This window comes from Aythya fuligula, chromosome 5 (assembly GCF_009819795.1).
Source record: "Aythya fuligula isolate bAytFul2 chromosome 5, bAytFul2.pri, whole genome shotgun sequence".
NCBI lineage: Eukaryota > Metazoa > Chordata > Aves > Anseriformes > Anatidae > Aythya > Aythya fuligula.
The window spans coordinates 64,379,747-64,395,606 of record NC_045563.1 but is presented as its reverse complement, the minus strand read 5'-3'; the positions used below and the strand labels follow the sequence as shown (position 1 = coordinate 64,395,606).

The 15,860-nt window shown below is 37.8% G+C and overlaps 1 protein-coding gene across 4 annotated transcripts in view; it reads right to left on the bottom strand.

The window, feature by feature from the left end:
* The window catches only part of PARVA (parvin alpha), a 66,325-nt gene that overhangs the window by 16,819 nt on the left and 33,646 nt on the right, over window positions 1-15,860 (bottom strand). For all 4 annotated transcript variants that reach the window (XM_032187631.1, XM_032187632.1, XM_032187634.1 and 1 more), the window contains exons 2-6: window positions 7,969-8,058; window positions 7,799-7,869; window positions 7,062-7,164; window positions 4,664-4,804; window positions 2,578-2,693 (exon numbers count right to left, since the gene is read on the bottom strand). In XM_032187631.1, coding sequence (XP_032043522.1) covers window positions 2,578-2,693; window positions 4,664-4,804; window positions 7,062-7,164; window positions 7,799-7,869; window positions 7,969-8,058 — 521 coding nt within the window. The remainder of the gene's footprint in view (window positions 1-2,577; window positions 2,694-4,663; window positions 4,805-7,061; window positions 7,165-7,798; window positions 7,870-7,968; window positions 8,059-15,860) is intronic.

Below are 15,860 nucleotides of genomic sequence, written 5' to 3'. Positions count from 1 at the left end.
GCTATCAGACCAAGCTTGTAAAATAGACCTTCCTCTGCTCCCATTATTTTCCTAGCTTTCCTTTACAGTGGTTTGTGCACCCAAGAACTGATTTCCCCAATATTCAGAATATATTGAAGCTACCCTGACTGCTCCACCATTGCAACTTTACACTCTCTGACTTCAGCTCTTGGACAAAATCTGTCATTTAACCATTTGAGGATGGCAAAATAGAAAATCAAGAATAAAAGAGACAAAAATGAAAGCAAGATCCAGCTCTCCACAAAATCCCTCTCTTGTTTTAGTAGAGAAGTCCAAAGAAAGCCTGGACTTTGCTCAAAGTTATTCATTCTATCAGTATGGAAGGCAAGAAAAGCAATGTAGCAAAACAGCTACAAAAGGTCCAAGTATCACGGTTTTTCATAAACAGCTTAACACACAGATTTCATAGTACTCTCATCACTAACAGCTTTTGTACAAAACAGCCAAAGAAAATAAGCTTTCATAAGAAGTGTGCTGATTACCTGTTGGGCATCAACACATTTTTTATTTCAGAAATATCTTTGTATTTCAGTAAACTATGCTCAGCCAACACAGCAAACATTTTTGGCATTTCTAGACCTAACAAAATCATAATATAAATTAAGGCAGACTTCCTGAAAGAATTCCTCAAAATTATTTCTTCTGTTACTTTTCTTTCTCTACCACTCCCTTTCTTAACTGTATAGGACTTAAAAGCAGCTACCAGAGTCTGTTGAGCTTCCCTAGGCATGACCTTACTTTACAGAATTGCGTGAGGGTTTATAACATCAAGTGTGAAAGTTTGAACACTAAATTAGGCTTTAGGTTTTTGATTAAAAGTTTCATTGAGATCAAAGGGTATACATGATGAATAATAAAGAACCAATCCCACAGGATATGAAAGACAGATTTTAAAAAATAAAAATAAAAAACCACCCTCCATTAAAAAAATGAAAAATGTCTTAAGCACAATTATAGCGAGAATACTAGCTCCCATCCTCTGTTAATGGGAATCAATATAGCCTTGGAGTCCCACTGATTGGCTTTCATCAAGGACTGGGTGAAATCTTCAACAACATAACTTGGATTTTATTCTGGTGCAACTGCTTTCTCTGCAATCCACTGGCGCCTGAGCTACAGCTGTGTAGCTAAGAGGCAAAGCACTGAGCCAGATTCTCCCACTACTTATCGTTTTTAAATTGGTTTATCTCTACTGACTTCAGTGGATTTGCTGTTGAACTACATTAGCTTATTAAACAAGAGGAGAATTACGTCCATTGATTTCAATGGGAATTTTGTCTGGACATGTGGACAGAGAGCAGAATGCAAGATCTGTTTTTTTATTTAAGGACTATGTTGTTGTTCTTTTTTAGTTTCTTATTCCAAAGATGCCCTGACTGGTGCACCCTTTCTTCCTTAAGCTGGTTTTGGTAGAACTTTGACATAAACCAGTGTAATTAATATATTTAAAATATCTAAAGGAAACTGTTTGAGAATTATGTTCCTCTAAAGTCTTAGACACATAACTGCAGATTTTCTGGGGTTGGGGTTATCTCTCATGCCTTGAAAACCACCAAGTAGAATATGACAGTCAGTAAACTGATTTTCAGATGTCACTGATACGTGTACCAGAAACTCCTTCAAATTTCTCCCCAAAATCCAAAACTCGTCTGCTGTGATTGCAGTAAGAAGTGGTTACTTTCTCAGATCTTGCCCACATTTTCAGTCACACAAAATTTGAGTAACAGCTCTTTTCACAAGATACTTACGGATAACATCAGTTAAAAATATAAATAATGACAGTTACAGGGTGAAACAGAAAAGCAAAATTAGTTGGAGAAAAAGAAAAGTAAATTAATTGGGAACAGGCCAAACAAGATAGAGAAAGCACAAATCCAACAAAGTAATATAATAAACAGAATAAATGAAGAGTTTGGATGGACATGGCTCTAATAAGGAGACTCATTGACAAAAAAAATTTAGTTGTAGGGGTTTTTTTTGCATGCTTATGAGAAAGCTAACACTGTAATCAGAATAAATTAGCATGCACAAGGCTAAAAAAAAATATTTAGTCACCTAACGTGAATCTGAACGTAATAAACAGTGACAATTCATCGTTCGGTGCCAAGAATGATTTGAACCTCTACACAAGTGAGAAGACCGTCAAAAATGGGAAAAATAGTAATTCAAGATATGTATTGGGTGATAAGAAAATGCATTCCAACAATAATAATGCTTCATATATTTTTCATGTCACAGTCTGGACACTTCACAATCAAAATATGATATCCTGAACCACAGTTCAATTTGCCAAAGCATTTCTGCCTTTTTCTGGTTGTAGCATTGTCAGCAGAGAAGACGTATGTGTGTTTCTTGTCAGCCATGGAGAGAGACACATGCATGTCCAAGCAGAAACTCTAGTCTTTTTTTTTTTTTTAAAAAAAAAAAAAAAAAAAAAAAACAACAAAACAACAACAAAAACAACACCAACACCCAAAACAAACAAACAAAACAAACAAACAAAAAACCTCAGTCAATTTCTCAACGCTGCCAGAAGCTGTTTAATATCTCTCTTACCTGCACAACAACAACCTGAATGGACACGTGATCTGGGAGTCTGATTGGTGCTCGAAAATACTGTGATAATGCAACCAGAAGATGAAGTATTGCTACAAGACTTTTAGCATGAACAGCTGAAATAGATATTAAAAGTACAAGTTACAAACTGCAAGCAACTAGTGCACATATTTTTACTTTTTAGATTGTAGGGATTATACAACTCTCCTCTTGCCACCTGGAGCCAGGGGCACTTTTAAGGCACCTCTCCTTTATTTGTCTCCTCCTGTTCAACAGGCCATGTGATAGCTGCCCCGTCAGTAATATACATCAGCACCAAAGCACTAGTTTTCACAGTATGTCTGGATGCCATAGGCTTCATGGAAACCTTCAGTTAAACCAAAAGCCAGATTTCATGTACGACAGCTTAAGTGATCTCTATGCATTTTCCTTGCCTTTCTTTTTATTCCATTTATTTCAATAAGGATTTATGGACTATCAGAAAGATATTTTTGTATTCATAGCATGCACTTATTCATTTTTAAGTGTCACAAAGTCTGCAGGATGATAAATGAGTCTGTTCTGGCAGAAGCCTTAAGCAATAACTTACTAAACTCAATGACTCAAACATTCCTTATGAAGTTGTTATAGTTCTTGTTATTGAAGCCTTTTCACAGCAGGTTTCATATGGGTAGTTAACACTAACATGACTTACAAGATATCAAAAGCCGTACTGTAGGAAATTTTTAATCAAGTATCAAACTACTGGTATCAAAATGAATCCTAATTCTAATTCTTATTACGTTTTTCTTTTTCTTTTTTTTTTTATTTTGCACTCACAGCCTTCCACAGAGTAGTATTCCAAAACAATCTTTGATAGCTACAGTACAGTGAATTTTACATATGAACTAACCAATAACTACCTTACTTCAATGTACAGCATGATCAGATTCACTAACATATCCTTCCTTCCTCGTTATCGTCCACTGCAAGCCTCAACTACACAGTAGAGATTTCTCCACCTATCCATACATATAAAATGTGACATCACTGTCAAATTTTTCTGGGGTGCCACTGGTAGGAAAGGAGGTGCCTTAGCAGAATGCTAAAAAGATGTCTGTCTGCCTAGCATCAATGTGTGCTCCAGCTGGCTCCAGCTGCTGCAGCCTATCCTTACTTTAGCTTTAAAAAACATGCAAAACATTAAAAGAAAACTAGAAGTTAAATTATCAGGCTGCTCCAAACACCCTGCATCCAGCTGTGTAACAGAAAATACAAAAAATGAAGGGGGGGAGGGGAGGAGGTTGGAGAGAGAAGGATGCAGGAAACTCAGTGGGACCACACAGAAGCAAATGTCAGTGATGCCTAACATTCATTCTCCCTCCCTGGAACTACTTTTATCCCTATCGTAGATTTCTTGTGGACAGAACATAAGACACAAAACAGCTCAGCTAAGGACAGGTATGGGGACTGCTATATACTATTCCAGGTATTCACCAGGGCGAAATGATTCCAGATACCAAACTTAAAACAGATCAAGAGGCCTAATTTTCTATAACTGTTGATAACCTGCTTTCTGCAACACATATCCATTAAAATGCCTTGTGTTGGTCATTTCTATGTAGATATTATGATGTTCATTTCTAATAAAATAGAACAGGAAGGGGACAGTCCTAAACTTGATGGGGGTTTTGTAACCAAAATCAGTGGCTCAGATTTAGTCTTAAACAATCAGAAATATTAATAATATCTATGTTGTACATCTTAAACAAATGCAGAGTCTGTAAATCTAACTTTCCTTCAGCTTAGTTACTACATTTACGTATGTTCTTACCCCTTTCAGGAAACCAATTTATTAACAGAAAAATTAAGCTGTTATGCATATGGACTTAGAAGTTTATTTAAATTGGAGATTAAGCAGCAGGAAAAAGGGCAGAGTGTACTGTATGTGTTCACCCTTTTCTTTACCTCCTACTGAAGAGCAGCTCCTACCATAAATACTAGGTTTCAGCTCTCCCATAGCATTGGATATTTACATATTCCAGATTGCAACCACAAACTCTCAGCTACCAACTAACAGGGACAGCATACAAAACAAGCAACTTACAGTCAACGTTCCACTTAATGCTTCTTGGCGGGAGTTTAAGGGTTTCATTGATCTTCTCAAGCACTGTCTGTAGCTTCTGTTTTTGAGCAATTTCAGATTGAGTAACTTCAGCAACATTCAACTTCTCACTTTCAAGTTTCTCTGAAGTGATAATAGAAGTAAAAACAGCTAGTTCATGGGGGACATCCATGAGGAACACAAAAACATTGCATGCAGCCAGATGTACACTCAAGAGTTATCAGACTTCCTAGTTTTAAAATTAGCTGCTTTTGCTTCCAAAACCACTTTCCTGAGCTCTTTTGAACTTCTAAAGACACAGTCCTTTATTTCCCCATTGCCAAGGGGAAGGCCAAATACTAATTAAGTCCACAGTACAGGCTAATAGAAGTTTTTTGCAAATCCCTTTACGGAACATCAGACTGAGAGGTAAGACCCATTGCTTTTATTAATACTGGAAAAAGAGTATTCTATGTGTAACTGACTTGCACAGAAGACAATCAAACCTAGGAGAGACAGATACCAACTTTAAGAAGATCTGTGTCATCAGTACAAGCCTCATTGGATTTTCGAGATGTAAAAAATTTACCTGGCTCACTTGTGATAGAATTGAACTGGCACCATATTCACACAGGTGAAAGAAGCAACCAAGAAATCTGAAGAAATATTTCTGGAGGAACAAAAGCAACTAAAACCTTGGGCAATTGATTTCTATGTAATCATAGCCCTTTTCTGCACTCAAAATTTGCAGTAGGTTTTAAATTATTTTACAGATTTTTTGTTAATAATTAGTAGAGATTGCTAGGCTTATATAAACTCAGCCTAGATTGCTTTAACCAGATTTCAGAAAAATTTATAAATGTCTGGCACGAACTGTATCTACACAGTAGCATGTAATGGTTTAGATAGATCAATTGAGAAGTAGTATCTTTTTTAAACTACAGAAAATGCGAGCATGAAAAAGGTTTCAGTTAACTGAAGACAGATTCAGATGTGCAACAAGAAAACCTGTAACCTATTTGCACATGAAAAGGGAAGGATGTGATGTTTGCAATGACTCAGGAGGACACACCCTGCTCCATGGATTTAATGGAAGTATAAGAAGAGAAACAAGCTCCATTATAAAGAGTATAAAAGACATTGCCACTGTTCTGTAAAACTGTCAGGTAACTCATAACCATTAATTAGGAAATAATGAAAATTTGGTGGTAAAAGTTTCCTCACAACAACACAGAGACAAAATGCTTGGTCACCTATCAATTTTCTTCTAGAAAATAATATTTTATCAGGTTTGGTAAAAGTTGACCTTGCTCTCACTGAAGTCAATTGAATACCTTCCCAAAGACAATGACTCTGGGCTATCAGCCTATGTATCTTGCCTAAAAAGCTGTTATTACTATGGATTTCTTGTGTCTCCACAGGAATCAGTCTGTGCAGTCTCACAAAACCAAAGCCTTACATATCATAGACCCAATCCATAAGAAATTAAGGATAATTGAAAAGATTCCACTGAAATCAGTAAGTGCTGGATCAGTATATACACATTTAGAGTCAGGCTGTATCAGCTACGCATTTGGGGGGGGGGGGGGGGGGGGGGGGGGGGAGGTGTTAGGTGAAGCCACTGAAGGTCTGCCTATGAGAATCAAATTGCTTCATTCTACCACCTTATATCCAATAGCTTAACCATTCATAAAAGGGGATAGTCTATGTAGTCTTTATTAGAAGTGCTCACGTGATGTTTCAAGATTCATTTAAGATACTGAAAAGAAATTTACTGGAGACTTTACGAGCTGTTATAACTAAGAAAGTGGCTTCCAAGCCAACAGTTAAAAAAGCACATGCCAGCTCTGCATTAGTAGTTTCTTTTCTCTGTTTCTCAACTGAAGTTCAGTCTGCAGTCCGTTGGGTATCATTACCTCAGTAATGTTAAGAGACAGACATCAAATCAGAAAGCAATTCCAACTTTCCAGAGGAACTCCAAGATGTGAATAAACTACAGTATGGAACCAGTACATATTAAAAACATCCACCATTGTACTGTTGTACTGAAAATACCCTTGCTTTTAAGCTTACTTTCCACTTGTAACATGGCTAAGTTTTGTACAGCACATATGCAGATAATAAAATCAGAGTGAATGTTGTTGCCAAGACAAGAACTCCAGCACTCTCTAGCACCCCAGGTAGGCTTTATGCTGTTCTCATCAACTACAGCACCACACATTGCATTGTGGCTATGAGGACTGTGCATACAGCCTATTGCTCTAGGGTCTCATAATACAATGCTATTTTTATATCACTTAGTGGCATAACTGTAAGATGATACCAAGGCTCCTAAGTAGGAACAAGTGAACCACTTATTGACAAAGTATCCCGACACCATGCATATATATTTTTTTCTTACCAAATAATTTCTGCAATACTTGTCCATCATACAGGTCTTCAGCCAAGTCTTTCACAATAATCCTCTCTCCTACCAACACATCATTAATCCAGTCAATTAATACCTATACAGGAAACATAAATTTGGCAGAATTATACACTATTCATTTGCAATTTAAAACACATGTCATTTTGTACAATGGTGAAAATATTTAGCAGAATGACCAAAGCTGCAATGCCTCAAAATACAATCAGTCTGAAATGCCATCAGAAGAAAATAAGGAGGACTCAGGAAGGACTTGTCCTGAGGTGGCTACATCTATGTACCACACGGTCTAGACAAATTTAAGATTGAAGCATTGCTTTCTGAGGTGAAATCTGTCATTTGATTCCAGTAGTATTTTAACATTTTATTGTGTAGCTAAAGGTTTTGAAGCTGATTCTAATGAAGCTTCCTCCTGTAAGTTGTAACCCCAAGAATTACAAAGACAATGAGGGAGGTCGATGTGATTTTACACTGCAGGGTGGAATAAGAGTAAGAATCAGAACTCAGGATTTTAATTCAAATCATTAGGTTTTTTGTGCCATGTTTAGAGAAAGAGACCCCCAAAACTTACCTGCATTCACTGGGATATATGCACCACGTGGTTTCATTTAATTAATATCTAAACAAAGCTCTGAAGCACTTAAATGAAAGAGGCAGGGACAGCATTAAAAATAGTTTCACTTTCAATAAAGTGTTTATGTGCTTTTCATTACCTTCATTAGTTCTTGTAATTTTGGGTCATTTCTTGAATTTGGATCAACCATTGTTCGGACTTCATTTTCCTCTGGAAGGTTTAAAAGGAAGATATTAGAAGCTATTACAGACATGACACTTTATTTTACATCAAGCTTTTATGTTGAGATGTAAAATTGTTGTGAATTACCTAGCATAGTGTCCTCAGGGTCTAGTTCGAATGGAATCGGACTGAGAGGTAAGTTAATGGCATTTATTCCTTCTTCCTGTAATTCAGATACTAGAAAATAAAAAAGAAGAGCTTGGTCAAATTTCAATTCGATTTTACTTTTCTATTTCATTCTCACTAAAAGTAGTATTAATTGTATTAATTTCTTTATGAGAACACGAGTCTATTAGATAAGCCACTGGGTGTAATTACAGCAATAAAATACAACTAACAAAAATGGGAGGCCCAGACAACAAAACTTCTCTTGTTCAAGCAGCATGGATAATGGTACTGGAATCAACATAATTTCCTCAAAGCTTTTTAAGGCCCATTGTCCTCAAATTTTAAATGGCTCACTCACATTTTAATGACCCTGACATTTTAACACTAACGATCATTTTAGCTGAGGGAATGATTATTGCTCTCAGCTATGTCACCCTTGCTCTGAAGGTGCTTCAAGTTTAGATACTTAAGAAGAGCCAGGTCTGGCTATATATCCACATGTGAGCTGCCAGGCTGAGTAACTATTTAGGACTGAAGGTGCAGTCGCAGTTCGCTGTTTTAGGAACACAACTCCCTCCATTGCTCAGGTCAGAGACTAGAGCAGACTTGTGTCCGCAGGCTTTCTTTTGCAGAAACCACAGCAGCAGGACACAGGGGGAAGATGATGAACCCTCAACAGTACTGCCTTAGCGTGGAGTCCAGACACAGGCTGGGAAAGAAGCTGGACATGGGAACGAGGAGGTAAACCAAAATCCCACAGTTTGGACACCCCCCACAACTGCCAGGAAATATGGACAAGTTCTTACACAGCCAAACTCCCCTAATGCTGCAAAAATCAATGCCTTCATGATGAATGCTCTGAAGACAAAGGAACAGAGAGATCCAGAGAAGAAGTAATCCTGCCATTAGTTCTTTACTGTAATCCGTTTTGGACCTGGTACAGTTCAGAGCAACTTCACTCATGCCTCTGGGTAACCCAGTCTTTAATGGGTTTCAAAAAACCTACTCCTTTGCTACCCAAAATGTCTCTAGAACAGAAGATAATAAAATCAAACAAGTCAATACTTGTTTTCTTCCATAGCTGTCAATCCTACAGCTATGGAAGGATGCATAGCACCATGCATGGAGGGTGCCCACTTTGGTGATCAGTCAAGTTTGCATCTACTTTGTAACCAAGGAGTCAGTGCAAATTTGACTTACAGAACCAGGAGAGAGGTTCACTGTCTTCTGAATGACACATAACTCAAGTTGCTTTGACCACTCATTTTGCAGTATACAGGTCTCTTCAATAGAACTGGTTGCTAGTATAGCTGATTCAGTCTGAATTTGAACTTCCTACACGTGTCCTAAAGATTCAAGTGACTGTACAACAGCCTCTTGACATGAACTGAAATTCATTGTTAATGTGCAGATGCAGATTCACTATCTAACATTTCAGTTTTGAAAATGACACACACGCACACACCGGTTTGGAGAAAACAGAAAAGTAGAAAATAACAGTAGAGATCCGATGTTTTGTTCCTAGCCCTAAGACTGCCTAATAAGTAAGCTTTTGGAAAATTGATTTACCTCTCTGCCTTAACATCTTGTGTGCAAGAAGTATAGATAAATTTCACATGAACATTGCAATAATTAGTTAGGTGGTGTGATAACAGTACTTAAAACTTTCCCAATATTTCCTATACTTTGTGAAATGTTTTGTGCTCTGCCAGATGAAAGCCCTATGTGCATTTCAGGAGTCTCTGTAGCTGTATTCAAGCATCTGTGTAAGATTCATAGCAGTAATGGCTGTTAGAATGCTTATTACTTTTAATAATATGAAAATAACAGAAAAATCCACTATCTTCAAAACTAAAACAGTTGCTTCACACACTCACCCTGCTTGTGCATTTCTAAAATGCAAATACTGAGGAGCTCTAAGGACTAATAAAACAATGTTGACAATAATCGTTCCCTAGATTGTTATATATCCTCTAAAACTGAAGGCTGAGAGCAATGGACCAAATTAATCCCTCGTGTAACTCCATAGAGTTCCAAAGAGTTATATCATGGTTGAATTTAGTCTAACATGTACAATCTCAGAACTGTTTACACTTAATGGCATTTTTTTTTTTTAAGTACTAGCACTCCTTGGAGAAAATCATGATTGGTTTTATTAACTACTTTGATTTTTTTTTTCATTTTGGTTCAAAATCATTAGGTACATATGAGCATCAGTAGATAGAAAACCTCCAGGGGGAGGTCTTTCTGTTCTGAAATGTTTAGTTCATGAAGGACGTCTGCACAAAGGTTCCCTAGGCAGAAAGCTTTTTTTTACATTGATCCTCAGAGGAAGCATAGTAAATAAAAGCCTCTCAAGCCAGCTGGCTCCACAGAGTTCTCCTATCCCAAATGGCTGGATGCTCTCCTTGGGCAAGAGCCTGGAGGAAGGAGACAACACATTTTCCTGGTGCAGGACCGTGGATGAAGCTTGTAGCTCCTCTCTCAAGGAGAAGAACCACTGGCACTTCTCCAAGGAGACTGAGCAGACCTTTCAGGGCTGAATGTTTTGTAAGGCATTCTTTACAATGTGGTCACCCATGGAAAGCCCCTATTTTTGTCCTCCAACATGTACAACTACTACATTCTACTTCTAGTAATGTGACCATCATATTATCAGAGTTTCTGATAAAAAACTAAAAACCCCACGTCTTTGCATGAAAAGGGAATATAAAATACAAGTAAAATTGTCATAAATACATAGGGGACCCTAATACATTGATCTGTTCTAGAATGCATTGCAAGTGCTGCACATATGGTACATACGTGTACTGCTTTGCAGTACACAGGGATGCACAATTGGTGGACTTGTTCCCCTGAAATGCTCACCCTGATTGCAAATGTTTCTCGTGCCTGCCTGTGCTATATGCAGAACCTACCCAACCCAGTGGCAGATGATGAAAGATCCCAGGTAGATTGTTTACCAAACAGGACAGTGATACTCCCAGCTCTTCTCAGACACTGCCTTCTGCAGTGCACAACACATGCCTGAAGCTACCATTAGTCCTGCAAGAAAGACCCCTCCTGCCCTCCGACCCTCTGCAAGCAGAAAACATGATGGAGAAACTCCAACCCCAAGAGCATCTTTTTCATTTCTTTCCCAATACTGAAAACACTTACCACAGATTAAGAGCGCTACTAAAAGAAGCAGGTAAGAACACGTGTATTATATTAAGTTGTACATAATGGGAGAGAAAAAATATTATGTAATGCAACCTTGCTTTCTAAGAATTTCCATCAAAAAATTTCCATGACAAACCACTATTATACACTTAGGTGTTTATAGAGGAACCACAAAAATGCAACTAAGGTTAAAAGCTTGCATAACACAGTTTCAGTAGAAGAATCACATTTTCAACTGTTTTTCATTAATTTAATTATTTTTCATCAAAATCACTGAATTTACTATTTTAATTATCTCATTTTTTGAAATACTTTGAAGAGTGACTTAGAGTATCAGCAAAACTTCCTCTCTGAGTCTTACAGCATAAAGACTCAGACCCAGAAGGGAGAAGGGGACACAGCTACAGTGGTTCATCTCGACCACACCAGTCACCAGGAGCCAAACCAGCACAGGGGGACGTGCGTGGGGCAGCTCTTCTGGAGGAGAGCATCTACAGGGCTGTCCACTTGCCATCAGGTCTGCTTGGCCACCACATGACCCCAGCAATCAGAGGTGAGAGTGCTCTTCTGTTCTCACTGGCCCTGCAGCCCACATGCAGCCCAGTGCATCAGCTACCTTGGGACCAGTTGTGCTACTCAGACTGGCATGATTAGGGGCTTTATATTTGTGGACCTGAGAGCAAAATCCACTTTTTTTTTCTTTTTTTTCTTTTTTTTTAAATGACAATGCTCAGTGGTTGCACTTTTAAAGCAAGACCCTTAAAAGCAAGGGATTACTCAAGGCTCAGACAAATCTCTGCAGACTGGCAATGGTGAAGGTCCGAGTTTTAACTCTGGATAAGGAATGGACACTTTTCTTCTAAGCCTTCTGATTAACTTCCACGTGCCAAATCTGTTATGATGTAATCAAGCACGACTCCACTGCTATCAGCTGTCAACAGACTTCCTCATGTCATGTCAGCACCAAATTTGGCCCCAGAGCTGGGGAGCCCACAAGCTTGTATCAACAGCAACTATGGCAACTATTTTAAGCTGGATAGAGTTCTTACTGTTTTAGATGCTCTAGGATTACAAGGTCATAAACCTATGCTATCAAATCCACACAGTTGCTCTGAGCCAGACTTTGCCTTTTGATGCATGCATCCAACTGCCATTGAGACCCTTGGAAGCTGAGCACATCTGAAAGTGGAGTACTGCCCATACGGTTTAAATTGGCTTAATTCCTCTAGTACATGCAGCCTGTTGATCCACATTGTATTTATTAGACGGTTTCATTTGGGTTTTTTACTTGTTTATTTTGTGTGCTGAAGGCTTTTTGCTGCCCTGTTTAGTATTCAGGGCTTAATGTTATTCTGATTTGAATAAAAAACATCTTATTATTTAACTGAGCGCAGAAATGCCACATCACCCAACGCACTCTGTGGTTTACATGTATTTTAGCATATCTGCCCAAAGAATCATAAAATAAATACAGCAAGATGCAGTGTTAAATGGCTGAAGCACTCGGAGGAGAGACCATGTCTTTCTCGTTAATTGATTCCATACTTGTAAAACTAAAATTACTCAAGTTCTGCAACACTAACAGATTCTGAAAGTTTGTGATTACCTAGAATTGAACACTAATGTTGAAGGAGCCCAGTGCCATAAGACTTCTAACCTCAATCTTTAAAAATAACAAAAAAAGAGATTTAAATATATGCACCACATAACTAATTAATATATGCATATACACCACATAACTAATTAATCCCCACTTCTGCAGATCTTTAACTGCCTTATTTTTTTTTGATATAAAGGTTTTCCATTCAAGATCTTGTCTGCCATTTTTAGGATTGTAAATAGTTTTTTGGTTTGTTTTTTTTTTTGGGGCAGGGGGGAGCTGAGGTTTGTTGGTATTCGCATTACTCCAGGAATATAAGTTTCATATAAAAAGTCAAAGCACAAACTATCTGATATCATAAACTACTATGGCAGACTAACTTTAAGTGCAGTGTCTCTATCTTAAGCTACTTTTTCCTGGAACAAGCACAACTTGGAAGGCCAGCTACAGACATCACATTGCCGGAGTAACACCAGATATTTGTATATATACCCACATTCAAACATGCATGCACATGCTACATACATTTATGTGTCCAGAAATAACAGCCAGTTTAGAAACATGCTGATTTCCAATAGGAAGTATCTTTACTGCTCTTGTTCAGAGGGATCTGCTCAATTATAGTTGAGCGAAATTTAGATGAATTGGTTTTGGTTTCATATTCTCTTCACTGGGTACAAGTTTCTGATAAATGTTCATGACCTTGACGCCCTGCTTTTGTAACCACTTGTGCAGAAGAGCAGATTTTCTACTGACTTGAGAGTCTGCAACACACACCTGTGTAAAAAAGTTTATGTGCACAAATTTCTGTGGATTTACCCTTTTTACACTAACTCACTGGCTCAGTGTGATTCCTATTCCCCCACAACATACTCCAGTTTTATACCCCGATATAATTCCAACAGAGTAATTCTGACTCTGTACAGGCAAATATGAGAAGAGATCCAAATTACCTAAGATGGTCAGAGAGAGAAAAAAAGACAGTGACAACATTTTCAAAAAGTCCAAGTTTAAGCTTTTACAGAATGATACTGTTTTTTTCAAGCAAACTTATGCAATTGCTTTCTGGGCCATCTGAAATGATATTTTCTAATGTTTGTGTGTGTGCATCTTATAAATCCACAAAGGGAAAAGAAAATATTAATCTAAAATGGTACTGCCTAATTTTCTTGAATACATAATTCATCCAATATGGATTTTGGCAGCTCAGCTTTAACTCTGAAACAAAAGAAATCCACACAAAAGACAATAAATCTGCATAACACATGGTACTAAAATGATCCAATGGATTTATAGATGTTTACAAGTTTGCAGAGTGTGACACAACGTCCACCAGAAATTCAATATTCACAGCACAAAACATCATAAACATATGTCTGCAACTACAAAGGAACCTTTTTATGTGGGGATCATTGTTAAAATTGTCTTCAGAACATAAACCTTAAGTTGTAAATGCTACTCCCCATTTATTCTCCAAGACATAACAAATGAGGAAAGAAAAGCAGAGATATGTTTGTAATTGAAAATGTTTCTCAGGAAATGATCTGTACAGGAACATCATTCTCATTCCATTAACTGCTGATTCCAAGCCAACCATTTGTAAAAGTAAATAAATATGCAAACTGGCTGACAACAATGTGCCTGCCTTTAATGTTACTGCATTAGTACCCCAACTCCACAAAAGAATCTATTTTCTTTTCTCATTTCTCCATTAAACCAAACACAGCATATACACAAAAAGAATGGGATATATGCTCTTCACAAAAAAGAATGGGAAAAATGATCCAATTTAATTTTCATTTGTGCAACACAAATTAAATGCTTATTGCCCTGAACTTCCTTGAAAGTCCAAATCAGCTCCAAAGTACTTCAGTGCCTACTTTGCTTCACCTTCCTTTTAACCAATTATCAGGAAAAGCATCCTCCATAGACTGACAGATCTCTGGCCTGAGTAGGTAAAAAACAACAGAATAGGGAGTTAACCCAATCCTTTTAAAGAGTGCATGTGATTTTCTGTGCTTCGTCTCAAGTAGCTTCCTTAAGCCTTACATGCTTTCATATTTCATTTAGGATGAAAGAATTTTCCTGCAGTTTCTAACAAGTGGTGTGGTGTCAAGCTAAAGCAGATGCCAGTCATTCCATTCATTCCTTCAACACATCCTCACAAAACATATTTTAAAATACATAAGCAGCATCTGCAGATGTTTTGTAGCAACTCTCACCCTATAGAAGTTTTTTTAAATACAACTGAAAAAAAAACACAAGACTGCACTGTGAACAAAGGCAGACAGGAGTTCAAATGACTCTGCTTTTCCCCCACTGAAGAATACATGTAAGCCATGCCTATGAGAAATGCTATGACAGTTCCAAGCTCTTAGCAGTACATGCTGTGCTAGATCTGATCTCTACCTGAGAACTCCTAAAACAGTCTCAGATACATTTGTAGGGTCCTTGATTCCTGCAAGTTGTTACCTGGTCTGCACCCTGTAACCCTAAATACATTTTTTTTTTTAAATTGAAACAAGTCCTTTGACACCTATGACTTCCAATTTATTGAGATACTACACATCGCAAAACTATACATGGTGGTTGGGGTTATATAGAGACAGAAGGGAGCATGTTTGTACCCTCCACACTAACTCTAGTCATTGATCTATCTGGAGTTATAATAAATCTGCAGCTAGCAACATCCAGAAAAGAGTCAGAGTCCCCTTAACCAAGGGGACGGGATTGTTCATCCTGTAAATTCACCAGCTTGCTGCAACAGTTTTTTCAAACTATGGTGGAGCAGAGAAGCTGATTTTATAGGACTGACTGTTGCCTCATGTTCTCTCAATCATCAACCAGCTAATAGCAGCTCTTCCAACATCAACAAGAGGCGCTCATGCAGAAAAGACACAACCAAAGATCTGTTCCAAGAAGTCTTTCCCAGCTCGACAAGTTCTAGCTATTCCTAAGAGAAAACCCAAAAATAGTCCTTCGGAATGTAAGGGCACACTAGTAGCACGCTGAGGATTTCCTGAATTTCTTCTCTTTTCTTTTTGTGTGTGTAAGCCTCGTTTTTGAGGGAGAAAAACGTATCAGACCCATTGCATCTCACTAACCTAGA